The sequence below is a fragment of the Centroberyx gerrardi genome, chromosome 2, assembly GCF_048128805.1.
Source record: "Centroberyx gerrardi isolate f3 chromosome 2, fCenGer3.hap1.cur.20231027, whole genome shotgun sequence".
In the NCBI taxonomy this organism is placed as follows: domain Eukaryota; kingdom Metazoa; phylum Chordata; class Actinopteri; order Beryciformes; family Berycidae; genus Centroberyx; species Centroberyx gerrardi.
This window is the reverse complement of record NC_135998.1, coordinates 13,365,183-13,391,396: the sequence shown is the minus strand read 5'-3', so window position 1 is coordinate 13,391,396 and position 26,214 is coordinate 13,365,183. Positions and strand designations below refer to the sequence as shown.

The 26,214-nt window shown below is 42.2% G+C and overlaps 1 protein-coding gene across 1 annotated transcript; it reads left to right on the top strand.

Moving 5' to 3' along the window:
* Positions 1 to 470: 470 nt before the first annotated feature.
* On the top strand, positions 471 to 20,731 carry slc27a4 (solute carrier family 27 member 4). The gene is made up of 14 exons (XM_071904678.2): positions 471 to 778; positions 2,269 to 2,430; positions 6,723 to 6,933; positions 8,197 to 8,380; positions 11,141 to 11,299; positions 13,764 to 13,833; positions 14,029 to 14,120; positions 14,892 to 15,001; positions 15,335 to 15,544; positions 16,480 to 16,606; positions 17,528 to 17,665; positions 17,778 to 17,942; positions 18,693 to 18,839; positions 19,979 to 20,731. The coding sequence occupies exons 2-14, from the start codon at positions 2,270 to 2,272 to the stop codon at positions 20,134 to 20,136; spliced, it is 1,932 nt and encodes a 643-aa protein (XP_071760779.1). The 5' UTR covers positions 471 to 778; position 2,269; the 3' UTR covers positions 20,137 to 20,731.
* Positions 20,732 to 26,214: the final 5,483 nt, after the last annotated feature.

The window sequence follows — 26,214 nt, the reverse complement described above, 5'->3', positions numbered from 1 at the left end:
TTAGTGTAGTCTAGCCTGCTACTCTTCACTGATCCCTCTCAGTTGACAGATGCGTGTTTTAAACACATCTGCCGGCTGAGCGCAGGCCCATGAATGGACGTGGTGTGACTCCACGCAGATCCCCCACCCAGCCGCACCGTACCGGAGGGCTCATAGAGGGCTCCTTTTTTTTTTTTTTTTACGCCACACGGTTCCGCAGCAGGGCCTTGTCACTACCGGGTGGAAACCGCCGTGCTCGCCTCACTGTCGGTCGTCAGCAGGGCCGCATTTGCCTCACAGTGCCGCAAACCCCGCCCCTATCGGATACGATGTGTAGATATACGGGAATGTGATTGGGCCTCGCACCCGTCCATTAGCGCTTATTCCTGACACACTGGTCGGATGCTAACGGGGTGGGCGGGCGCAGCTAAGAAAATTATAAGGTCATTTGAATTACGCTGGCGAGCGAGCTTATCAGCTACAATGAAGCAAAAAATGATATCGGCAGTAACAATGAACGGATAATGTTCACGGGGGCAAAGTCGAAGCGAGGGGCCAGGCGATTTTGACTCCAATCCCACCGGAGGAGGGGCTGCTCGTTCTTCTATTCCAGGAGATCCCGGGGTGTGTGTGTGTGTGTGCGTCTGTGTGTGTTTCTGTGAGCCTCTGTCAAGCCAGGCGAGGAGCGGGGGACCGGGCTAGCCTATAAGCCGATCAAGGTGGAATCGCACACAACGAGGTTCACGTCTGGAGAGCTTCTGCGCACATACATAGTGTGACTGCTGGGACGCAATACAAGGTATGTGGAGCGACAGTCCGGTCACAACCCGTGCCGACTGTGCGCGTCCCCCGCACTGTTTAGTTTACGGATGGGTCCGCTATTATTTAGCCTGCTAGGGAAGAGAGAGAAAGAGCCGACGCTGGCTCTCTTGTCCTCTGTCAACCTTGTCAGTGATCAGCCTATTGGACGGACTGGGAAATCAGCTCCTCGCAGGGCAAGTATACCAGAATAATAGGCAACTCTTGGTCAAAGGGGCTATGAAAGGTCATTTGTGAACGTGGACAGCACATTCAGCATGCCACCTCATCTAAAAGAGGCTGCTGTCAGACTGTCCATCCGCTCCCCGCTAAGCCGATGCGCGCAATAGGCTGCGCACCCAGCTTCCCAAGCGGTCCCTGTCACCATAACCGACATCAGGGAGCCCACTGCGATGGCAATTGTTTAACCGAGTTATGTCTAAAGGCCCCGTCCGAAAGCGCACATGGCGTTGGTAGTGAGGTGTAGCCCAACCAGCAGTGGGTTGAGCCTCTCTATGATTTCCCCGTCCCAGGCACTCGCCACTACCGCAATATGATGCTACGCGCCTTTTAAATTTCCGGGTGTAGCGGCAGCGAATGATGGAGCTATTTTTTCTATGAAGTGGCGTGATCTACCCTCTAAATCCATTTCTTTCACTTGGCGTGTGACGTGTGTCGGTCCGTTGGCTATTTACACCTAATTGAAACGTCTACAACATTGTCCTGCTGTAATTCAGAGCGGCGGTCTGCATTTTAAATGAGTTGTTGAATTGCCATGATACAGGCTAGCCTATCCGTCATTAAGCATGGACGCAGAGCGATAACACACTGTGTGAGCATCTTGACGGTTATAATAACGGGCTGTAATCATAAAACAACCAAAAATGTACAGTCGTTTGTTCCGAATAGGCTACATCCTAGAAATAAGAAGTGCGCGGGTTTATTTTACAACGTAATGAATAGATAATAGTGAAGCAGCCATCTAAACCTATCGTTTACTGGTTATAGGCTCATCTTCCTAGCTATCAGGTAGCACTGTACACCAATGTCAACACATGCTGTCCTCTATGCTGTCAGCTGTGCCCATAGACTGCTGGCATTGGGTCAGGATTTCCTCAAGGTTTCTTGGCTGCAAGGGCATTATTCCATTGTAACTGAAAGAAAAAGATCAAGGATGGGCTCAGTTTTATTCGTTTTAAACCCTGCTGCCCTACCCTGGCCCGGTCTATTGTAAAGAAGGCTAGTGAGCTGAGTCAGTGGATTGGGACAGGATGTGTAGACAAAATCATAACAGATAACATTCTTCTGTTAAGTGGCTGTCTGTGAATACCAGTGTGAAGATGCTGATTCATGACCTGTTTCGCTGACTTAAACTACACTTAACCTTTCTCCTGATGAACTGATGTTTGGTTGTAAACATGTGAAACCGGTAGTTACATTCCACAGCTTACATTCTATTTCCTACGTGTGTGTGTGTGTGTGTTCTTTCAGGATGATGCGTCTAGCGTGTTGCACAGCTCTCCTGTTTGTGCTGAGGCTGCTGGTGGGCTTGCCCTGGTTCCAGGTTCTCCCGGCCATCCTGATCTTCTACCTGGGATCTGGAGGATGGAGCTTCCTGCAGATCTTCGCGAAAACAGTCGGCAGAGACCTGCAGTAAGCATGGGGATGTGATTTTGTGTGTGTTTATGGGGGGGTTTGAGTAGGTGTTCATATGTGTGTGTGTGTGTCACGAAAAACCTGGAAAAGTCATGGAATTTGAGTATTGTGTCTCTATAGGCCTGGAAAAGTAATGGGTATTGAGTGATTACTGTGTCCGTGATCTATTCTTCAACCAGTCAGATTTTCAGTGTCTAGTTTAAGTGTCTGCTGTTACATTGAGATACCTTTGTATAGCCAAATAGCCAAAATAACACTGTGTCCTGATAAACAAAGTAGCTAGAGATAGCTGTTGCTATAGGCAAAACACAACCTTGGACACCCAAATTAACAAAAGTGTGACATTTGAACACACTGTAGTTCCTGACAAATGGTCGTCATTAAAAATTGAGCTATATATCATTGCAAAGTCGTGGAAAAGCATGGAATTTTATTATATGTGTGTGTGTGTGTGTGTGTGTGTGGGAATAGGAGTATGGGGAATCCTGCTGGTTGCACAGTAAGTGTAGGTAGGGCTGGACAATAATTCAAAATTACCATTTATTGTCTTTCAGTGGAATCATATCATGATGAAATAATGATATTGAGTTATCGTGATTACACAGTTCTGTTCAAACTAATGATAGAAAGTAAAAATCTCACGCAAAATTAGATCTGAAACCAATTTAAGGAATATTATTTGAAAATGAGACTTTCATCAATCAATGTGATGAACATCAATTTGATTAGTTAAAATGTGATAGCAGATATCATTATATATCGAAATAATTTGTTATGATTATTGTGATGTTAATTTTGCCCATATCACCCAGCCCAAAGTGTAGGGAGGAGTGTGTGCAGGTAAAGTAAGTGTTATGTGTGTGCAATCCTGCATATATAGGCTGTTAACTTTGAAGAACTCAGTGGCCAAGACCTGAGTCTCCTCCTCATCAGGTTTAGTTTGAAATACCTACAGCCAGAAACTAGAGTTGAGTGTGATTGTCAGCAACCAGAGAAGCTGTATATTCCTGCAAAACACGCTTCACCCCTTTGTCAGGGCAGGTAGGCCTAGGTTGAAATGCATTTTAGACAAAGGACAAAAGGAGGGATGGGGGGAGGAGGAGGGCTGTCTACCTAAAGCTAATATTTACAGTTGGGGGTTACCATGGTAATTGTTTTGTGGCCGACTTCCTTTTTTTCCTCAACAGCTTTGCTAATGATAAAACAGGAAATAGTAAAAGGCGGCCTCGTTTGACCTCTCCATGAGAAATGAGCTGCAGTGACCTGACCAACAGAAATGAGCTCAAAAAATGGATGCTTTTTTTTTTATCACCCATGGAATTTTACAAAAATGCCTCCTCTGTCTTGATTCCCAAGTTTCCACTTACCAAGTTCATATTTGAAAGAACTGTCATATAATGAAAGTAGTGCAAACTGATTTATTCTTTCTTCTTTAAACCTACTATTACTACTCTGCATCAGCTACCTTGTTGGATGCACCTGCTCAGAAAACTCTGCTGCAGATGGGAATACCCCAAACCTTAGATACAGTACATACTGGACAGTTCTGATGATCAACTTTTCATACATGGACAGTGTTTGGCACAACTGACTGTGGAATATTCAGTGGAAGCAAACCTTTTCCACAGTAACTCATAGACTCTTTTAGTGTAATGTGCTCTAACAATACTTACGTATTTTCATTATAAAAAGTACTATGGTGGTCATCTACAAATACTAGCTGTCATCACTGGTGGTTCAGCATGCATAAAGCATGTGTTTGTTGTCCGTTCAACAATTGTAATTTCGTGGAGTTTAGAAAAGTTGGATATTTCCTTAATGATGCAGGGCAGTTTGTTGCCAATATGAATCACCACTCAAGCAGGTAAATATAGAAAAACAATTTGAAATTTATGTATGAATGTATGTATTAAATGTTCATAGTATATAATCAAAACCATTATATATTTTATAATGGGCCTTCCTGAAGAACAATAGGCTAATAATAGGTCAAACTAATAATAGGTCTGATGAATAACTAAATAAAAGAACTGAATACCTTAGTTAAATCCATTTCATCCAGCTTCCCCATTGTAACAACAAAATAAGCTCAAAATAAACATCTTTGTTGGAGCATGTCGGCACAGTGTACAAAGCCTTTTAAGTGTACCAGCCAAATGTCTTTGAGACAACTGCACAATAATAAATGATCTGTTGGTCCTGGACTAGCACAACACTAATCCCTTGTGTAATGTGTAAAGTACATATAATCAAAATCATGACGTAGTCTCATCATTAAATGACTGTTTGCACAAAGATATTTCTGATCTTTCAGTAATAATTTAAAGCTCTGGAAATTGCCCGCTATCTTTACACATGCATCATAAATGTGCTGTGTCAAGTGAGAGATTTGTATGAAAGGCAGACTTTGCCCACTGGACCGACACAGCCCTCTCTGTCGTAACGTTTTACAACCCCACACTGCGCCTCCTGCCATGTTTTGCACAGTATAGGTCTATGTAAGAGCTGACCAACTGGAGCTGATATGCTTCTGCCTTTTGCTTTGATTACTGAGTTGTGTTTTTAGGTGAGGTGTGTTAATTTACCTCAAGAGGCAACAGCCTTTTGCCATGATTCCAGGAGGAGTTATTTTAACTGGCTGTTAAAGGAATAGTTCACCCAAAAATAAAAATGACCTACTCACCCTCATGTCAGTTGAAACACTGGTGAAGTTTGTATGTCAGTGTAACACAGAGCAAGTTAGCTGGCACAGCTTTGTAGCAGCCATCTCCAAAACAACTGGAGTGAATGGTAACCATTTCTTTAGAGTTCCAAAAAGGGGAAAATGACCATAAAATTACTCCAAACAGCATAATCCAAGTGTTCTGAAGCCAGATGATTGCACTCTGGGTCATTATCTCCTAGATTTTCCACACTTGTTCTGCAAAGCACCAACCGTCACTAAGTAGCAAGCAGATGCTGCTTTCAAACGCTGTTGGGAATATTGTAATTACAAAGAATTTTACATGATACCCAAGATGCCAAGATGTGACATTCTCGCTCTTTAACTTTTAGGTGCCATACATAACAACTTTTAGCCAATAAACTTATTAAAATGTTGATCAGAAGAGAAACGCTGCATGGGCTTCAAACGTGTTCACTGGAGGTGCTCATTGGACATGTGGGGAGTCCATATGTGAAGGAAAGGAAATATCAATTACTAACTAATTACTTGTACAAATTAAAAACTGATGTGAATATTCTCCTCTTCAATCTGCCGTTGCAGCACAAAGTAACTCTGTACCACTTGGTTTCTAAAATAGTCACCAAAAACCTTTGTTTGTTTCAGGATGCATTTTGTTATTTCTGACTAAAAAGTACTTGAATACGTGGCAAGTTGTATAATTAGTGCTCCAGCGCACGCCAGAATTACTTTTTTATTGATCGGCTACATAATGATTGTAGGTCATAAACGATGAAGCAATGGCATGGTGTGTGCTGGAGCACTAATTATTTGACTGAGATTCCTCCTACACTGGTTGGCACCCTGAGGAACAGCACCGCTGTGCACAGGGTAATCTAGGAGATAATGAGGTAAATATTGGACTTTGGACACAGTGCAAACGTTTGGCTTCAGAACACTTGGATGCTGTTGGAGTCATTTTATGGTCATTTTTGCCCATTTTGGAACTCTAAAGAAACGTTCTCCACTCGAAGCTTTGTCACCTAACTCGCTGTGTGTGATATTTAAATACAAACGTCACCAGTGTTTCAACTGACATGATGGTGAGTAGATAATGCAAAATGTCCATCTTTGCGTGAACTATTCCTTTGAATGAATATTTTTTCCTAAAAACAAGTTCTACAAGTTTGCAGTTCTCTTAGGCCATTTACTTTTGCATTGACTGTGTCTCCCCATTAGCTGTGATGACATCACATCCATCAGTGGTTTAGTGGTGATCACTGAGGTCGGTATACTGCTAATGGGAGGCGGGTATCAATGTTTACACCAGGATGTTTGACTCAAAGTGACTTTGAAACATAATCATGTTTATTTCAATGATAATTACATTGGTAGGTGGGTATACTCTGTGTACTCACCTGCACCCTTGACCACACATACTGATGACAGTGATGGTGATACATTGTGCTACTGATATGTGGTGATTACTGGTGTTTTTTTACTGTAATTGTCTTTCTGGTTCTTCTTTCTGTTGCCCTCAGTACAAATTGACAATAACTGTCTGTTCTTTTTCCATTCATTTTGTTCCCTCTGACCTTTCTCCTTGGTTCTCTTTCTTTCCCCTCAGTGCGGCAAGCGTTCTACTGCGGGTGAAGATGAACGTCAGGCGCCACCTCAGAGAGAAGAACACCATCCCCAAGATATTTGCAGAGACAGTGCGCCGCTTTGGGGACAAAACAGCGCTGATCTTCGAGGGGACTGGGGAGAAGTGGACCTTCCGGCAGTTAGACGAATACTCCAACAGAGTGGCTAACCTGCTGCTGGAACGGGGTTTCAAGGTAGGGCTACAAAACAAAATATTACATGGAGTATAGAAAAATAGATGTTTGGCTGTAATCATGGTGGAACCATTTTGGTGCTAATAGAATCTGCTTTAGCTACTTTTTTTGTCACCTCTTTGGTCCAGTAACCCTTTGTAAAAAGCTTCTTTACTGCGTGAAAAATGACCAAAACACTTTATGAATAAAGCACCACAAGGGCAGCAAAAGAATTTCCAAAGAATCATCTTTTTTAGGGGTGTAGCTGATTAAAACTGCAATGTGGTGAAAGCCTATTATGAACAGGCTCCATATCAATAAGCTCTTTGGATAAAAGCAGCCACAGAATGTGGCATGTATTATTTATTTTAAAAGCTTCCCCAGTATTGGAACGAATCTGAAATTGAATTAACTTTGATGAGCCTTTTCTCCTTGTGTTCTGTCCTTTCAAGTGTATGTGGGGAGTATCTGATTTTACAGAATACAAAATCAAGTAGTGTGTGTCCATCCTGAAATACTCGTTTTCAGTGTTGTACTCTTGCAAGAGAGGAAAGTGGTGCTCCTGTTCATTAAAAACTACACTTTCCAAGCTATGTCAAAACTGAACTGATTAGACTCTTTCTTGTCAAGACCTTCTTACATGTTGTTTCCATCCAGGTGAGAAAAGAAAAGTTGAAAGATTAAAATCGAGAGAGTTAGGCAGCAGCCACACTGATCCTTTGTGTCTGTCCGTGCACGTTGATTTCAATTCATTTTCAATGACAGCTGTCCGTTGTCCGGACAGAGCTGACGACACGTCCGTCTCCATGAGATTTCCATCCGTTTTGACGAACAGAAAGTTCAACCCAGTTGAACTTTTTCTGGACAGATAGATTCATCACCATCTGTTTAGCCAGTTAGAGGTGGTTAGAGGCAGTCCTACGTTTGTTTTGGAAAAAATAGCGGCGAACACAGAGACAACGGTACAACCAACACAATGATAAAACAGGGAAAGCCAGGTATAACATTGGGATCAGTTTCTTATTTAATTTTTACTGTATAGTCTGTTTCTTCTTTTTTCTATGAAATAGCGCCATCATGAGCAAAGCTTTAGGCTACTGTATTTCTGCCTCACCACCATGATGACGTTCCAAAACAGCCCAACAGACAGAAATCTATACGTCAATAATTCTATCCGTTTTCTGATGGATCAGTGTGGCCGCTGCCTTAGAAAGAAACTGATAGTTATGACATTATTATAGTTATGACAAAATTGACAAGATACTCCCTGTTGCTTCCCTCCAGGAGGGGGATGTGGTGGCCCTGTTCATGGAGAACAGGTCCCAGTACGTGGGCCTCTGGCTGGGCATGGCCAAGATCGGAGTGGAGGCCGCTCTCATCAACTTCAATCTGAGACTAGAGGCCTTGGTCCACTGTGTCACCATCTCCAACGCCAAGGCTGTGGTGTTCGGGTCGGAGCTGACTGATGGTGAGAGAGGAGAGCAGGGAGGAGATGGAGAGGGAGGGGCAGAGGTGTAGATTGGAGAGGCATCATAAGGATATGTGCTAGGGTCATCTGTGTTACCGTTTCAAAAGTCAAGGCTTTGACTAATAGTGATGAGTGTCAGGTTCAACTGTATCCCCCTGTGATGAGGGAGGTGAGTGCAATAGGGTTTGGAGGAAGGATCTCTCTTCAACACCAAGGCCATGGTGCTTAAAACAGAGTTGATGAATTGAAGAAAGAGGAGGGTAAAAAAGGGGGAAGTTAGAGAAATGTTGGCATCTTCAAACTGCAGTGTTCAGTTTTGAGCTGGTCAGAGGAGATAATTGATTTAGAATTGATAAACTGAAAGAGATATGAGGTTTAAAAGGAAAGAGGGGCTGATTACAGCACAACAATCAGCTAAACCAGGTTCAGTCAGAAACACTCTAGTCACAAGATAAGACCATTTTATAGCAACAAATGGTAATACAGTTATATTTGGCATTTATGAGGCCATCATTTAAATAGACCGCCTTGTTATGAGAATGGATTGTGATTGGTGTGTGTAGCGATCAGCTGATGACTAGCAACACGTGACTTCCGTGTCCTGTCTGAACTAAAGCAATGCTCCATTTATACTGTAAACTGATTTTCAAACTTGGAGGGTCATTAAACAAAATCTAAGCAACGATGAAGCAGACTTAAAATCACTGTAAAGCACTGCATCAGGTCGCTTATTGCTTTTATAAAACGGCAGTAACAAATCATTGTACTAAAAAAGATTATAAATAGATAATAATTCAATAATTAAATAACTAAATGTTGTTTTTCTCCCAAGCAATATAGTTCCCGACCAAAAGATAAACAAAGTAGTTGCTAAGCAACAGTTAAGTCCCATAGTGAGTGGTGATTTTTGGTCAGCACATTGATATTTAAATTAACTGTTACATGATCACAGATGTGTGTTTATTGGGTATTTTACAACAGCTTGCCAATCAACAGCGTGCCAATCAGAACTGAGGACCGGAACTATCTGTTTTATAATGAATGCATAATCTACTAACCTCCAGTGTGTTGTTTAGACTGCCTTACATTGCTTGGGCTTGGGAGGCATTGATAACATGAAATAGGCAGCAGTTTAGCAAAATTGGCACACATAAATTAGGGCCCAATTTCAATCTTCTCACGACTCTCTTTGTGCTCCCCGCCCAATCTGAAAAGCACTGATCTAAACAGCTATAAAGACAGAATGAGTTTTGAGCTGTTCGTCCTGGGATTGATGCAACAGACTTTGTATTGGACCCTATACGTGTCACGTGGTTTATGTCTTTAAGTAATTGGAAACCCAGTTGCCTTGGTACTGAGCAGGAGTCAAGTCAGTAGCATCAGTACTGAGCCAGCAAAACATAAGGCTTTTAAATTAAGCTGCACTGTCTGTTTGTAGGGGAAAATATGAGCTTTCTCTCCCCCTCTCTCTCTCCCTCTCTCTCTCCCTCTCTCTCTCTCTCTGTGTCTCTCTCTCTGTCTCTCTCTCTCTCTCTCTGTGTCTCTCTCTGTCTCTCTCTCTGTCTCTGTCTCTGTGTCTCTCTCTCTCTGTCTTTCTCTCTCTTTCTCTCTCTTTCTCTTTCAATTTCACACAGTGCCCAGGTTATGTTTTTATTCTCTTGTGTTTGCACTGTCCTCAATTTGCTCTTTGATCAAATGTGGGTTTTATTTAAATTTTTCCTCTCCCTTCTCCTTCTAAAGGGTCATTTATACTTCTGTGTCGAAGCTAAGCTGTAGCTACACTGTAGGTCTTTGCGTTGCAGGTGTAGCCTGCAGAGGCTGCCGCTGTATCTTACATGCACCTCTCCAAAAATGTAACTGTGTGTAGCACAACGTAAGAACTGTGATTGGCCCGCTTCGTATTTTCTCCTACCTGTATTTGGTTGATGACATTATTTTTATTGAGTCCTTTTACTTTGCGACATTGTGCATTTTGTATCCTTTTATATGACTGTAAATCGTGTGCCAAGGACTGTATTGTATTGTAGCCTGAGCTGCACTGCACTATTTTCCAATAAGCTTTTGCTGAAATGGCAGTGAAGTATTGAATGTCCGGCGATAGTGAAGACAACATGGGGCAGATGGGAGAGAGACTAACTGAGGAGGTTCACAAATATGTAGGACACCTCATCTCCAAATTGTAAAGATTACCAGATGTAATTTATGAATTTGACAATTTGTGGTGAGAAATATCCCAGGAAATGAGTTTCAGAGAATGTAAACGCTACTTCTTCTATTATTACCTCCATATTAAAAAAGCACACCACTGTCATCTAGCGTTTCATTGGTAGAACCATAAATGCTCTCACCGCCGTAGCTACAGCATAGCTTCGACGCAGATGTATAATTTGCCCATAACTGTCCACCTATCTCTCATTCAAAGGCTGTACCTCTCTCTCCTTACTCATTTGCTCCACTCCCTCTCTTTCACAAGGTTTTGCACTCCCACCCCCTCCACCTGACACCCCAAACCATCTTCCCACCCTGTCCCATGCCTCATTCCCTTTCTCTTGCCCGCCACTACCCCATCTCTCCCTCATCTCCCTCATCTCCCTCTCCATTTCTCCCTCTCCCTCTGTGTATTATCAAGTGAATCGCACAATACGCTCCAGCGTTGTGAAGCCTGAATGATGCTCTACATCTCAGCAGCACTCTTGCTGTGTGGGATAGTGAAGTTCATCTAATTTAATATGATTTGATGTCTCTCCCTCCCTCTCGTAGCGGTCTGTGAGGTCCACAGTTCTATGGGGAAGACAGTTCAGATGTTCTGCTCCGGAGAATGGGACCCCAAACGGGTTCCACAGGGAACCGAGTGCCTAGAACCCCTGCTGGCTGGAGCCCAGACTCACCTGCCCAGCCGGCCGGAACGCTGCTTCACAGGTAACGCCTGTCCATCAAATCACTCATAACCAATCAAGCTGATAGACAAAGATCAGGATTCCCACACTCCCAGAAAACCTGGAAACAGATGGGTTTTTTTTAATACGGTCAGATGTCACAAAAAGCTGTGGCTGGCTCCGAAACAGTCCAGACCTGTTGGAGGAAAATATTGCTGGTTGCTGACTGATTTTTGTTGACAGTGTTAAAATAATATTATAATCCTTGATTTTAAAGTGAAAAACAAACAAATTCTGAAATGTAGTGTAGTTGATGGTTGCTTTTTAATTCAGGCTCATTGAAATTTGGTCATGGAAATTTGAAAAGGGGTCATGGAGAAGTTTTGGTATTTCATCAATGAAAAGTGAAAAATGTGAAAAATGAATTCCTGCCAACAACACCTGCTGTCCCAGTAATCAGTAGTATGACTCACTAACCTTGTCTAACCTGTCTAAAAATCATGCTTTTATCACAAACTCTGACCAAAGTTATCAGATATCAGACTAAAAATAAATACATCAAAAGACACACTTTCAGATTTTAGCTTTCCAGAACGCTTTAGTTTATTATTTTGTAGTACACATTCTTAATTTATCAATTAAAAATCTAAACATGTAGACTGTTCCTGTGAAAGTAATGAAGTAAACATTTTGTTTAAGTAATCATGTGGTGTAGGTAAGATGCAGCATACAAGATACTGTCCAAATGACTAAAATTAGAAATCAAATTTGAGGTCAAAATGGACCAAAATAATCTTCTCTCTACTCTTACTGTTATTGTTATTGGGAGTTGCTTATGACTCATCACCCAAGGTTTTATGGGCCACTTGTTTCCAAGGCAACCACATGGGACAAAGGGAGAAACTGGTGAACCCATAATAGCAATCAGCAGTTAATCTGTCAATTCATCTACTGACAGAATATTCTAGTAATTTTAGTCAACAGCCAATGTAATTTACTGTATAGCAAGGGATTGTTAGATCTCTACCCTACGATCATATCAGATAACTGTTTCTTCATTTCTCTTTGCCATCCTGTCAAACTTCTTTTTATTTGCTTCCACTGAGCATTTTGGCAAGCATGTCGCAAAGCCCCTCCACGCCTTCACATGCGGCATTAACATGCGTCTCATATTCAGAATGTGCCTTGATATCGTTTAGCTGGAGTACATTTACACCTGACACTGAAATTCGTGTCCGATATGCACATTGAAAACAGAATTCTTTCTATTCCCAAAACACTGATTGTCGCACACTTCACTTGTTCTCATAATATTGACATCCTTTAAAATTGCCAGTAAACATCTCATTTCACTCATTTCACCCCTATTATGCTGATAATCCATTTGTATTGGAGAGTATCTTGCTCTTGTGTTTGATCTGCACGCAAAAGTTTCTTTTTATTTAAGTACATGCTCTATGTGGATTGGAGGTGCTTTTGAATTTACACTACGTTGTTAATGTGGCCAAATGCATGTCTGACCTCTGGAGTTGGTTTGGGTGATCGGATCCTCAGTGCGTCTTGGGTGGATTTCCAGTGGATTTTATGCATTTTGGCTCGACACAAGCACAATCCGATCATGCAGGAAGCACGTTAATGACGTGTCGAGGGGTCCCAGATTGATGTGCACCCTCTGTTCTCTATTTCATTTTATTCAGAGCCTGGTATGATTGAGCTCTGATTTCTATTTCATTGGTTCTGAAATAATGTCTGGATGTTGTTGATCCCGATAATTTCTAGCATATTATTATCAGTTTTTATACTGCAATTTTCTTATGTATTTGGAAATTGATTATTTTTCTTTGTTATTTTCCACATCATTTTGCATTTTTCATTTTATGTAATGAGCTGATGCTCTACCAGAGTGACATACAGTGAATGAGAAGTAGGGGTCAGTTTCTTCCTCAAGGACACTTCAACAGGACATGTGACCGCTGATAGACACACTGGCTGTTACAGCGATCAAACCTATGACCTTTCAGTTACCGGACGGTCTCTCTAGCCACTAGGCCACGCTGCCACCCTCTGCTTACATATTCATTCCACTGTACTCCTGAGAGCACTGGGACTTTGATGAGAATTTGTAATTTCCATTGTCTTTAGAAAGTGTCTCCGCCTCTGGCAATCATTTAATGCTGTAACGTAGTCAAAATGAGCTTGCTATCAAAACAGTGGATGGGCTCTGTAATTAAAGATCAAAGCCAAGCATTTGCACTCTTGTTCAGCAAAGCCCAGCCAATCAGAAATGAGCATTCGACAAAATTTGAAAGAAAAAAAAAAAAAAAAAGTGAATTGAAAATGCAAATTTGCAAATGACAGAGCATTCATCCTCAATTACTCAAATATACACTGGAGATTAAAAACCCATAATAGCAAAAGTTTTTTTAAATTTCAATTTTAAAAATTGTCCCAAATGCTGCCACATGTTGATTCTTAGAGGTATATTGTCTCTCCCTCCTGTGTTTCAGATCGCCTGTTCTACATCTACACGTCAGGAACCACTGGGATGCCTAAAGCTGCCATTGTTGTGCACAGCAGGTAGGAAGGCACCATGCAGCTAGCTGCCTGACACACAGGGACTACAATTGCTTTTCTTTGTTGATCCCTTTAGCTTTCATGTTGAATGTGAATGCTGTTAGAAGACAATGGAAGAGAAATTCATGAAAACTTTTTGTTAAAGTTTGATCTTAACTTTTATTTCTTTCTTCTCTTGCCCCCCCTCTTCTTTCTCAGGTACTACCGCATGGCAGCCTTGGTATATTATGGCTTTAGGATGACCTCAGATGATGTGTTGTACGATTGCCTTCCTCTCTACCACTCTGCAGGTATAACTGTAACTGCTAGGTGTGTGTGTGTCTTTGTGTGTGTCTGTGTGTGTGTGTCAGTGTGTGTGTCTGTGTGTCTGTGTCTGTGTGCATGCATGGGAAGCCTTAAGTCAAACACTGACTACCAGTTAAAGCTACAATATGCAACCTTTCACTTTGAGGCAGGAAGTGTATTGTTAGTCCCGCCCTCCTTCCCCTCAGTTGGTGAAGTTCCTGCCCCAACACTTGTCACTCTTCTTGATAAGTTGTCTATCTTGAAAAGGCATCCAGCCTGAGGCTGAGGTAACAGCTTTTGTAGACCACTTTTTGAAGACCACAACAGGTGCTGAAGAAGCAGACAATGAACGCACGCAATCAGCAACAAAAAACAAAGCAATGCTGATATCCGCCTGTGTTTTTGAACAGGTCTGGCCTGACGCATGTCTAGCTTCACTGTTCCTTCATTCCTTACTGCTTTCAGCCATTGTTGTTGTTGTTATCACTTCCCTGCGCTTGATAGCTCCAACCCAGCTCACTGCTGGTCGTGCTCACAGCAAAAGTTATAAACCCAAAAACATCCCAAACTTCTTTGAAAAGCTTCAGGCAAACAGGGGGATTGAGGGATGTTCACACAAGGTCACAGACAGACTGATAATGTATAATATATTCAGTTTATTATTATTTTAAAATAAAAAATGTGCATATTGTAGCTTTAAGTATTATTTCTGTGTATATTTCCATGTTAATGCTAGTACTGTATGACCCTAACACCTCATACTTCTTTGTCTGCAGGTAACATAGTGGGAGTGGGCCAGTGTTTAATACATGGCATGACTGTAGTCATCAAAAAGAAGTTCTCTGCTTCGCGTTTCTGGGACGACTGTGTCAAGTACAACTGCACTGTGAGCTGATTCCCATGCATAATGTAGATCACAAGTCCCTGCCTCAGATTTATCGGGCAAAGTAGCATACCACAAACTCATAGTGTTGCTGGAAGCACATTTTAACTGTCACTCTCCATAGAACACAAACTCAATAACAATTATAAAAACATTTTCTGTTACCCGAGTTAAGCACTTTGAATCCCTTTTCATTGTTGTAGGCTTGGCTTAACTAACTTGGTAGATACTTCTGTCCATTAAATCAATATATCAGTAATCAGTTTTTCCTCTTATCTCTGTCTTCTCTCATCACTAATCTATTCTGTTTTGCTCCCCCTCCCCATCCTCCTCCAGATTGTGCAGTACATTGGAGAGATCTGCCGGTACCTGCTGAACCAGCCGGTTCGGGACACGGAGCGGCAACATCGGGTGCGCATGGCAATGGGCAACGGTCTGCGCCAGTCCATATGGGAGGAGTTTACCAACCGCTTCAACGTCCAGCAGATTGCCGAGTTCTACGGAGCCACAGAGTGCAACTGTAGCCTGGGCAACTTTGATAACAAGGTGGGAATCGTTTTAGTCATCTACTGTATCAAGTAAATATATCATGATATTTCATATCATTATAAGATGAATACTTTGGGGTTTTGTTTTGTTTTGGCTGCTGGTCAGACTAAGTAAGCAATTTAAAAACACATCACTTTGAGCTGGTAAATTGTGATGAGCATTTGTCATTATTTTTGACATTTTCCTAGACTAAATGATGAATCAATTAATTGAAAAAATAATCAAGAGAACGTTAGTTGCAGCCCTCGTTTGGGAGACTAACTGAGTGGTTGACTGTGGCCTTGACCAGAAGAGAAGTTGAATACATGATTTTTGCACACATGAAAAGTCCAACTGATTGATCATATCCTGTAATTAAGTGGTGCTGATGCACTAAACAACCTTGATGGTGGTTGTCGAGGGAGGGGTGAGTGATAAGCTTTCACTGTCTCTGCCTAGATTTTCCCAGCCAGCCCAAGTGTTTGAATCAGCAACCTTCTGGTCAAATGTCCCACTTCTGAAACACTCAGGCTGCCACCGCCCCCTCAACAGTTCAGTCATTTCACATGAGACAACTTCACACTATCCATATGCCAGATCTGTGTTTGTCCTCTTCATTCAAGTGTCATTCTCAAAAAAATTGTGTTATTTTCTCAATTTTGGGAGTTAAAGATCATTTATGTCAGCAAAGGGAAGCATAGATCCTCAAGCCTGGAGAGAGAAAAAATCTCCCAGCAAGTTGTATGTTGTGTGTATGTTGTGATGCCATACATTTAAACAGAGCTTGATAATCAATCTAAGACATACAGCAAGGTGAGGGAAAGACGATTAATCAGTGGAGTGTAACATGGGGACATTTGTTTGCTGCTGTGATTGGTTGGAAATCCTGCTTTTCATCTACCGCGTCAGACTGACAGCTTTGTGGTTGTTGTTCTTGTGTGTCTCTACTCTAGACCGGAGCGTGTGGCTTCAACAGTCAGATTCTACCCTACGTCTACCCCATCAGACTGGTGAAGGTTGATGAGGAGACCATGGAGCTCATTAGAGGGCCTGATGGAGTCTGCATCCCCTGCAAACCTGGTAGGCTTACTGTACACACACGTTAACACATGAAGCTACACCGTCTACATCACCTTCACACCCGGTCAACTTACAGTATTGATATACACAGAGAGGCACGGCTAAGTGGGAAAAACACCTGAGAAGGATACACACTCATTCCCTGCTCAGAGATTCCCATCCAAAACACATATTTTTAGATTATCCGTGAACTTAATCTGAATTTGTAGTTTGTAGTAAATGCAAAAACATGTCTTATATGTAGACAAGCATAAAGAGAGACTGAAGAGTTATCTCTACCCCATAACTACCTAGATGGTCTGTGTGTCTCTATACATCTATCTACCACTCATGCTATAATAAAGTAATTTACTCCAGAGAAATTGAAATTAAACGTTAAATGGTTGAGTTATGTTGCCAAAACCAAGCTCCTGAAACGTAAGGTGGGTTGAACACTGTCAACTCGTAGGTTAATAACAACAGGGCGTATTTTATTTGGTTAGACAATAAAATAGCCACTAAAACCAACAGAATCCATTTGGTGTTGTGACAAAAGCTCTTTAAAAATGTGGGAGAAAAATAGCCTGAAAACCACAGCTTTACTGTAGTTAACCTCATCAGAAAGCCAGAGAGCCTGCACCCCTTCCAAACCTATATTCATATATTATTTATTATATTGCAGCCTATACAAGCGCTCATACTGGGTCCTCTCTGAATCACCCGAGGGAGCTCAAATACTATCCACTTATTTGTTATGGAAATAGATAATTAAATATCACATGAATGTCAGTTGTAAATTTGTTCATAAATTTCTCTGCCTCACACTTTTTTTCTCTCTTTCTCTCTCTCGCTCTCTCTCTCTCTCTCTCTCTCTCTCTCTCTATCTCTCTCTCTCTCTCCCTCCCTCTCTCTCTCTCTCTCTCTCTCCCTCTCTCTCTCTAGGCGAGCCTGGCCAGCTGGTAGGCAGAATTATTCAGAATGACCCTCTGCGGAGGTTCGATGGCTACGTCAACCAGTCAGCAACCACCAAGAAGATCGCCCAGAGCGTCTTCAAGAAGGGAGACAGTGCCTATCTCTCTGGTTAGAGTCCGAGTCTCCACACACACACACACACACACACACACACACATTGAGATATTCCATGCCACCTAAACCTTTTGATTGAATATGATCTCTCGCCCCCCCTCACCAGGCGATGTGCTGATCATGGATGACTGTGGCTACATGTACTTCAAGGATCGCACAGGAGACACTTTCCGCTGGAAAGGAGAGAATGTCTCGACCACCGAGGTGGAAGGAACTCTGAGCAGACTGCTGGACATGAAAGATGTGGTCGTCTATGGAGTGGAAGTGCCAGGTAAAATCGTCTGACATGACAGACAAGATTATCTGTTTTCGTTTGAAAGTAAAGATTAACCTTGAGGGAAAAGATGTTTCAAAGCACAGGCAGTTCATGAAAGCAGCATCTAACCATTTATTTAAAATCATAAAACTAAATCAGAAGCAATATAGAGAATATACAAGTCAGTTGAAGAGGTTTCTGCGGTGTATACAGAAATCAAGGGAATACTGAGCAGATGCTTGACAAGAAACACATTGTGGTCAGTACAGTGGAGGCATTATTACTGTAGTGTGTTGACTGAATGTGACAGGCAATTAATTATCCGATTTTAAAATGTCATAACACATAGAGTTGAGGTGTAGGTGAGATTGTGCAGACTGGTGGACATGAAAGACAAAGCACAGATGTCACTTGCCATCTGTACACCAGCCAATAGTGTAGGGGGGTGCAAGGTAAGATGCTGTAGTATAATAGAGAGACACCAGGAGGCTTCTGCACATCACTCAGTTCAATTCAATTCAATTCAATTCAATTCAATTCAATGAGGCTTTATTGGTCAATAACAGAGTAACAAGTAAGAATAAGAATGATTAGGCCTATTAAGATTAAAACAATGGTAAGTAACATCAAAGGTGACTCCCTCTCTCCTTTGAGCGGGACACAAACACATGCATGCAAGTTTTTATGTGCCTGCGTCTCTCTGACCTTAAACTTGAGTCGGTCCACAAAATGAATCCGCTGACTTGGTCGTTTCTGTGCGCGCAGGAGCCGAGGGTAAGGCCGGAATGGCGGCCATCGCCGATCCCTCTCAATCCACCGACCTGGAGAAGTTTGGGAAGGACATGGAGAAGGCTCTTCCTCCGTACGCCAGACCTGTCTTCCTCCGTTTCCTGCCGGAGGTCAACAAGACAGGTGGGTGGAGAGGCTGAAATGCTCTTTTTCTCTGCTGTCTGTGTCAAACATCACACCTCCAAGAAGTCAGCTTTTCACATTTTTTTTTTATCAATTGCTGTGCATTTTTAAAATTATACAGTTGGTTTTGCATGGTTTTCATCGCTAGTCTAGGGTAATCGAAGCAACTCAGCTGGCCTCTGATTGCTCTCAATTTAAGTAAAAAATTGAGAGCAATTTCGCTGCTGCTGGCCATGCTCTCTATTACGCTACCGTTGATTTTTTTGCGGTTCTCCCTCGCCTCAAGTACATGGCAAGAGACTGTTTGCCATAGTTTCCCACTGATAAGCCCAGCTTTCACGCCACCTTATGCACAGGTGATGGAATGCTTGTTGTGGCGTGAGATGGTTACCATGGTTACCATGGTATTTGCACAGGCATTTCTCTGGCTTTACTTTACACAGAACAGGTCTGGCTTTTCTCCTGCCTTCCTCCCAGGTTGTGAGGTTGGTCAGAGCCGGGTCATTTTAACCACCATTTTACTCCGGCTTGACATATTTACACAGAAATCAGCCCCGAGTCAGATCCACCAGTAACTCGGTGTAAATGCTCTGTGTAAAGACGGCTTGTCTTGAATGGAATGTCTTGAAATTTGAAAATTTGAAAAACCTGTGGAGATTGTAATTCAATCTATTCAGAAGTTACGCAGAATGAATTAGCAAATGTATCACAGTTTCTGTTTACATTTTAAATTAATCAAATTGATGAAATCAAGCCTGATACCAGTATACAATTGTATATAAGAAACTGAGTGTAGTAGCTTGAATTATAAAGTAGATCGCTCTGGTCCTCAGTTCTGATTGACTGTTAATTTATACATTAATGCGCTAACTGAAAATCACCACTCATAACAGTACTAGAACTACATTGCTATGCAGAAGAGTAACATTTAAATATTATTATTATTTAATTATTATTCATTAAAAATAAAAGTTAGATTTATTGTTTGTTACTGCAGTTTTATAAAAGCAATAAGCCACTCAAGGCTGTGATTTACAGTGTTTTTAGAGCAGCTAAGAGGCATTGTTAGGCACAGCATGATGCCTAAATAACCTCTCTCTCTCTCTCTCTCTCTCTCTCTCTCTCTCTCCCTCTCTCAGGCACGTACAAGTTTCAGAAGACGGAGATGCGTCGGGAGGGCTTTGACCCCAGCATGGTGTCAGACAGACTATACTTCCTGGATCCCAGCAGAGGGCGCTTTGTGGAGCTGGACGAGGAGCTGCACCGCTCCATCGTCTCAGGGAAACAGAAATTGTGATGACCAGGCTGGCCGCCACATCTACACACATGTATACAATAACGCGCAAACACATACACAGAGACACACACACACACACAGACACAGGAAAGAAGAAAAAACTGTGAGGCCAGGATAGCAGAGTGCAGATCCGATCCGTGTCCCCACATACACAAACAAACAAATACCTATAAAGTTATAGCCATACACACTCATACACCCCTGCACCCATGCAAACACACTGGCAGTCTCACATGCCAACACATGTACACACACACACACATACACATGTACACATGCTATTCCCAAAACTACCTTGCTCCTCAATCCCTAAAAGCAAACTTGAACCCCCCCTGCCTCTCACACACACACACACACACACACACACACACACACACCGCTCCATCCCTTCTGAAATCTCCCAGGCCACGCCTCTCGCTACCTCAGCAAACACAGAGAGAGGCAGCAACCCAGTAACCAGGTCTCATTGGGTCTCACACCAGTCCAACACCTTTAAACTTGAAACAACCCTCCATTGCCACACAATCCCTCTCCACACAGACCTCCGCTGAAATCCTCAAACACAACCACACACACCACACTCCCCACACCCCCACACACCTCCCCCAGTCATGTTATAGTCCAACCTGGACCCCCAAACCTGATGCTTTGCCGGGGGGGGGGGGGGGGGGGGGGGGGGGGGGGGACGACACCACCGGCAGAGAAGAGGAGTAACGGGGTGCCTGGCATCCAGAATGCAAAAACTAGGAACTACAGATAACCACAAACCTAATGGATGTTGAGGAGGAACATGGATACAGTGGATACAGTATGTGGCACAATGGAGGGACCTTTGAGGACCTACACTGTCTTTCTGTTTGTCGTTCTGTCGGTGAGATTGTTTTGTGACGAGACTGGAGGTTACACCGTAGACTTAACCTGCACAATTAGCCAGCGGTGGCACAACCATGTCGGTAACACACTGCATCTTCCCTCTACCCGCGGTTAAGTTTCAAAAGTGTTTCCTTGTTTTCCTTCCCCCTTCTCCTCATTTCCGCCCCCCCCCCCCCCCCCCCCCCCCCCCCGCTCTTTGCCCCTACCTGTGGCTTTGAGCCGGCTTTTTGAGTTTGAGAAGGAAATGAGGACAAGGACGGCAAGGTGGTTTTGAAAAGGGAACAATGTGAGGATGTGAAGGATTTTGGAAAGACTTTTCACATCTAACCCACGGTCAGAGAAGTTAAACCAGACCAGTGGTTGAGGCTGAAAGATTTTATGAAGTGCAATAGGGCTCCAGTGTTCGCAGTGCAATAATCAGCCACACCGAGAGCTGATATAAAACAAAGCTTTCTATTTAAATATGTCTGCATTACACCAAATATATTTAAGTTGTAGTCGTTTTTTTTTTTACATATTTAAGAAAAAAGAAAGTGTGAGTGATGTATGTTATTGTTGTTGTAAACATCAAAGCTTTCTCTTATGTTGTAGTGCAAATGTATCAAGTTATGTTTCTGCCACGACGTTTCTGCTTGGCATATAACTCAACCCGTACTCTGGAAGCACTTGGAGTCCTCAACAATGAAGCTGCGATATGCATTCAATATCAGCCGCTGGAACACAAAGTGATCTGACTGTTTCAACCCTGGGTTAAATATGTGGAGCTGCTTCCATAAACAGGGCTTGAGCCTAGACTAACAAACGTTTTTTAAATTAAGATCTCGGCTAAAAGTATTTATTCTAGGAGTTAATCCTTGCTTATGGAGCTGATGATGTGCAGTGTTGGTTCTCTGGGTGTATTGTGCAGGTTTTGTCCCAACGGTTGACTTCACTTATTGTAAGGTGTGTATATTCTTCTAAACCACATGAAGAGGACCTGACTGAAGAGAGAGAGAGAGAGAGAAGCACCAATCGCCTGATCTGCGAGGACTCTGTTTTTCAACGAATACGATATTCTGGTGCTATAACGAGGAATAGCCTGCCAGATTCAAGAGAGCCAAACGATCCAAAGATTCCAAAAAAAAAAAAGGGAGGAGCGGGAGATCGGAGCAGCGGATGGGGACGACGTGGAAATTGACAAGTGAGAAGAAGGGAAAAATATGCTTCGTCATCAATGTTTTATCTGTGGTTTGTGGTAGTTGTCATCAGAGGTTGTAGCAGCATGAATGAGCATCATCGACCACAAGCAGAGCACTGTGCCTTACTGTGAGTTCACCTCCCAGATTCACAGGCCCTGGCCCACACATAGTATCCCAAGTGGCCCCCCTACGTTTGGCCCCTATTTAGTCTCACATATACCCTTTACTCTGTTCATTTAGCTCCTAGCTACAGTACCGTATTTCATTTGTTTGTCTCCAAGTGCCCTCTCACAGCACCCCAAGTTACTCCGCTTCTTTGGCCCTTAGCTGTCCTACACACAGAAAAATAAAGGTGCTCCGAAGTGATGCCATAGAAGAACCATTTCGGGTTCCACAAAGTTCTTTAAAGAACCATTTCTGCACTCCTTTGCTTAGACACCTGCATTGTGGTTTTTTTTTATCTGCCCTTGTATAGCCTCATTTGCAATTGCACAATATATACTATGGAGGGGTTTGGTTATTTTCCACATTTATGCCATCACCCACCATCCAATAACTAAGAATTAAGAACCTTTTAATATTCCAAAGAACCTTGGTGTATTATAAGGTTCTTAATTGGTTCTTTGTGGAGCCAGAAATGGTTCTTCTATGGCTTTATTTTTCTGTGTACTCCTATTACTCCCTTTGTTTTGTCTCCTATTTGCTTGGGCCTTATCTTCCTCACTTCCTTGGTTTGTCCCCTAATGCCTTCCCCACCTCTGTCCCTAGAGTCGCTTGTTCCCCAGTAACTGTAACCTTCATTGTTCTTCTAGCTTTCTTACTCCTCACACCTTACTTGGGTTGTCTCATAGATATCGTTTGCCCAAGCCTCCGTAAGCTCAGCACCTTACTCCGATAGAGTCATGACTAGCGACCTTTTAACCTTCGTCATCATTCTGCCGACCTTCTCATTCCCTTCCCTTTCTCTCTCTCCACTCCATCTACAACCAACATCTTTCCCCATCTTTCCCTCGTTCCTCTCTTTTTCTGATCCTGGCCCTCCATCCCTTCGACCAGGCACCTCTGTTTGATCCTTGCTGTCTCTGTCAGGTACCATGCCTCACTCTCTGCCATGTCTGCTTCATCTTGCTACGTTAACGTTGATCCAGACATTGATAAAAAAAAAAAAAAAGAAAAAAAAATAGTAGTGGAATACATTTCAAATTTTTCCCAATTAATGAAGTTTGTCGAGTGTTTGATTTAGGTTTGATCTGGGAGGTTTTGTGTCCGCTTTTGAGATTGTTCAGGTGGTCTGGTGACATAAATCAAGCGCACCTCAAACTACACACTCAAAACTGTTTTCAAATATCGTTTTGCTGATGTCTGTTGTGTGTACTCTACCATCACCCCTTGACTTTTACCTTACCTTTTAAGGCTACTAGGCCACAGCCCAAGTCGCCTACACTGCAGCAGTAATCCACGAGGCAAGTGTATTTCATAGAGATGTATGTTTGCTCTAATGTCAAACACTTACCCAAGCACTGAGATCTGACAGCTGGCTGCAGTGAAGACGACTTGTTATTCCACACAGTTGTACTGTGGCAATGCTGAGGCTCATGGTAGTTTGTTTTCTGCAGGCTGAATCTCAATAAGCTAAAATGGCTTCATTCCCCTCAAGTTCATGCTTTGGACTGACTGACACAGTTGACCTCGACAGGTGCAATCTGATTCCTGACAGTGATCTTCCACATTGCTGTCCCCTATCTTTTTCCCTTCAGAGCAGTGTCTGTTTGGTGAAAGGATATTATTTAAAGAAGAACAACAAAGCCTTTTTTACAGAAATTGAGATTCACTCCTGCTTCCTCTGTACGCACACCTGGCAAGCAGGTGGTCTTAGTTCAAAGAGTCTGTCTCTCTCACTGTATTTATTCTTAATGATGAGTGTGAAATGTTCTCACGAATGTTTGAAAAACAAATGAGTGACCAATGATGACGTTGTTGTAAACTAAAGAGTGATTTACGTATCTAGGGGAACACAGTTTGGCTGTTATGATGCTTCTGACTCTGAGGGTTGCACTTGTCAACCCTGACCACCAGGGGGCGCGTGACTAAACAGCCCCACAGCAGAGCAATCTGAATATGATGTTTCCATTTTCACTTTTTTTAAAATAACTTTAAATTATTTTTAAAGAACTGTTAATTATAGTTTGATTGTTTCACTGCTATATGTGTTTGTTGTTGTTTTCTCTGCGTGAAATCATAGCTTTGTGATATTGGTATGAAGGGGATTCATGCATGAATGGAGGACAATCGAGAGCAGCCATTATAATCAAGTTTGGATTGTAATGAAAAGGCAATTGGTTTTCTCTACCTTCATAAAAGTCACTAGGAGCCAGCAAAGGTCTTCCTTTTCTGGGTGACATTGCCTGTAGATGCTGATCTGGAGCCAATTTGCCGTTTCCCCACTAATAAATAATGTTTTGGAAAGGAGATGGGAAGCTGGATTCATGTCAGCACTAAAAAGCTAGAACAGCTGAGGGCCTCCAGGGAGTGAATGGGTGTTGAGGTTTTGAGTCGCCTGTTTGACCAGAGGGGGGCGCTGTGTCCTCGCCAATCATTGTAATGTATTGGACTTCCTTGGGCAAAGGGGTGTCTGACATATTCATATACAAGTTGACATACCATTGCTTTACCATGTAGTCTTTGGATGATCTGTGATAATGAAACAGTCAAGTCCTTGAAGAATGCATGATAATGACTAAATAAACAGCAGATACAAATTTAATGCTAGACATGAAATGTTTGCTCATGCCATGAGAACCTCTACTTTATGTTTCAAAATGCAAAATGTTTTCTTTGTTTTTTTTTCCTTTTTAGTAAAACCAATGGATTTAAATGTCATGTGCTTGTTTCACTGGCCTTTAGACATGACAATGGGTTAAAATCACTGGACCCTATTTATTTTCAAAATTTTCAGCCTAGGCATTCTGAACAAGATATCAATCAAGACATTTTTTTACATTGTAATCTGACAGATTAAACTGATTTAAGGTCAGCCCTCACTACATTCAGACAGTAAATCCAGTCAGCACATGGTTGTTGATGTGATTGGGGATAAGTTTATTCTAATTCTATTATAGTGGATATTTACTGCCATTCAAAGATACCAGTATGTTTTCTGATTGTTTCATATCAGTTGTCTGGTATCCTTAACAGCTCCAAAGGGAACAATTTTGTAAAAATTGAGAAAGCTATTTAGTCTTCTTATTATCCATTCAGAAAAACGCTAAAACCATCAGCTTCAACCTGTGACCAGTCTTACCAGATCATAATGAGATCAGATCATGATTATGTGATTCAAGATCATTACCCATCAGTAGATCACCAACCCATAGATCAGTGGTCTCATGGCTCATGAAGACAGACTGAGGACTTGTGTATTTAAACTCGTGTGTGTCTCTCTCTGGTCTTACTGCCCCTCATACCTATGATCCCCATTTCTCACCCAGCTGTTCACATATTGCACTTTTTGTTTGTCTTTTTTCCCTGTTGTGGTACTCAGGAACATCACCATCAAGCAGCGCTAGAGACGGAAATGAGTTTGTTTATGTCTGCCTGTATGTGTGCACGTGTGAAAGGGATAACGTTTTTTTGTTCTGTTTTGTTTTATTTTTTGTTATTGTTTTCTTTCGTTGCGCAGGCGGCAGCTCTAAGCATGTGCAGAGTGTGTAGGGGAGGTCTGTGAGGTGTGCTGTGTGTGTGACACACACACTGATGTCCTCTTGTCCACTGATGGCTAGCTGTATACATCATGCTTTTCAAGAAAACTGAAATAAAAGCAATGCTGCAAATGGCAAATCATTATTAATAAAAACTATTTCAATTGTTGACTTTGGGTCTAGGCTGAAGTGCTTTTTTCATCTTATGATCAAGCCGATTTCATTCTGTGATTATATTTTGATTGGCATAAGACTGCTGTGCTTGGCTGAGTCAGTTTGATTTTGATTGTGATCCTATTTAAAACTTGGAAATTGTGCTGGCAATATCC

What these genes read in the sequence shown, in the direction of transcription:
- slc27a4 (XM_071904678.2), top strand. Translation starts at nt 2,270, where the DNA reads ATGATGCGTCTAGCGTGTTGCACAGCTCTCCTGTTTGTGCTGAGGCTG. An exon ending in GCCGGAACGCTGCTTCACAG is followed by an intron (nt 11,300 to 13,763) that starts GTAACGCCTGTC and finishes CCTGTGTTTCAG; the next exon opens with ATCGCCTGTTCTACATCTAC. An exon ending in AGACAGTGCCTATCTCTCTG is followed by an intron (nt 17,666 to 17,777) that starts GTTAGAGTCCGA and finishes CCCCCTCACCAG; the next exon opens with GCGATGTGCTGATCATGGAT.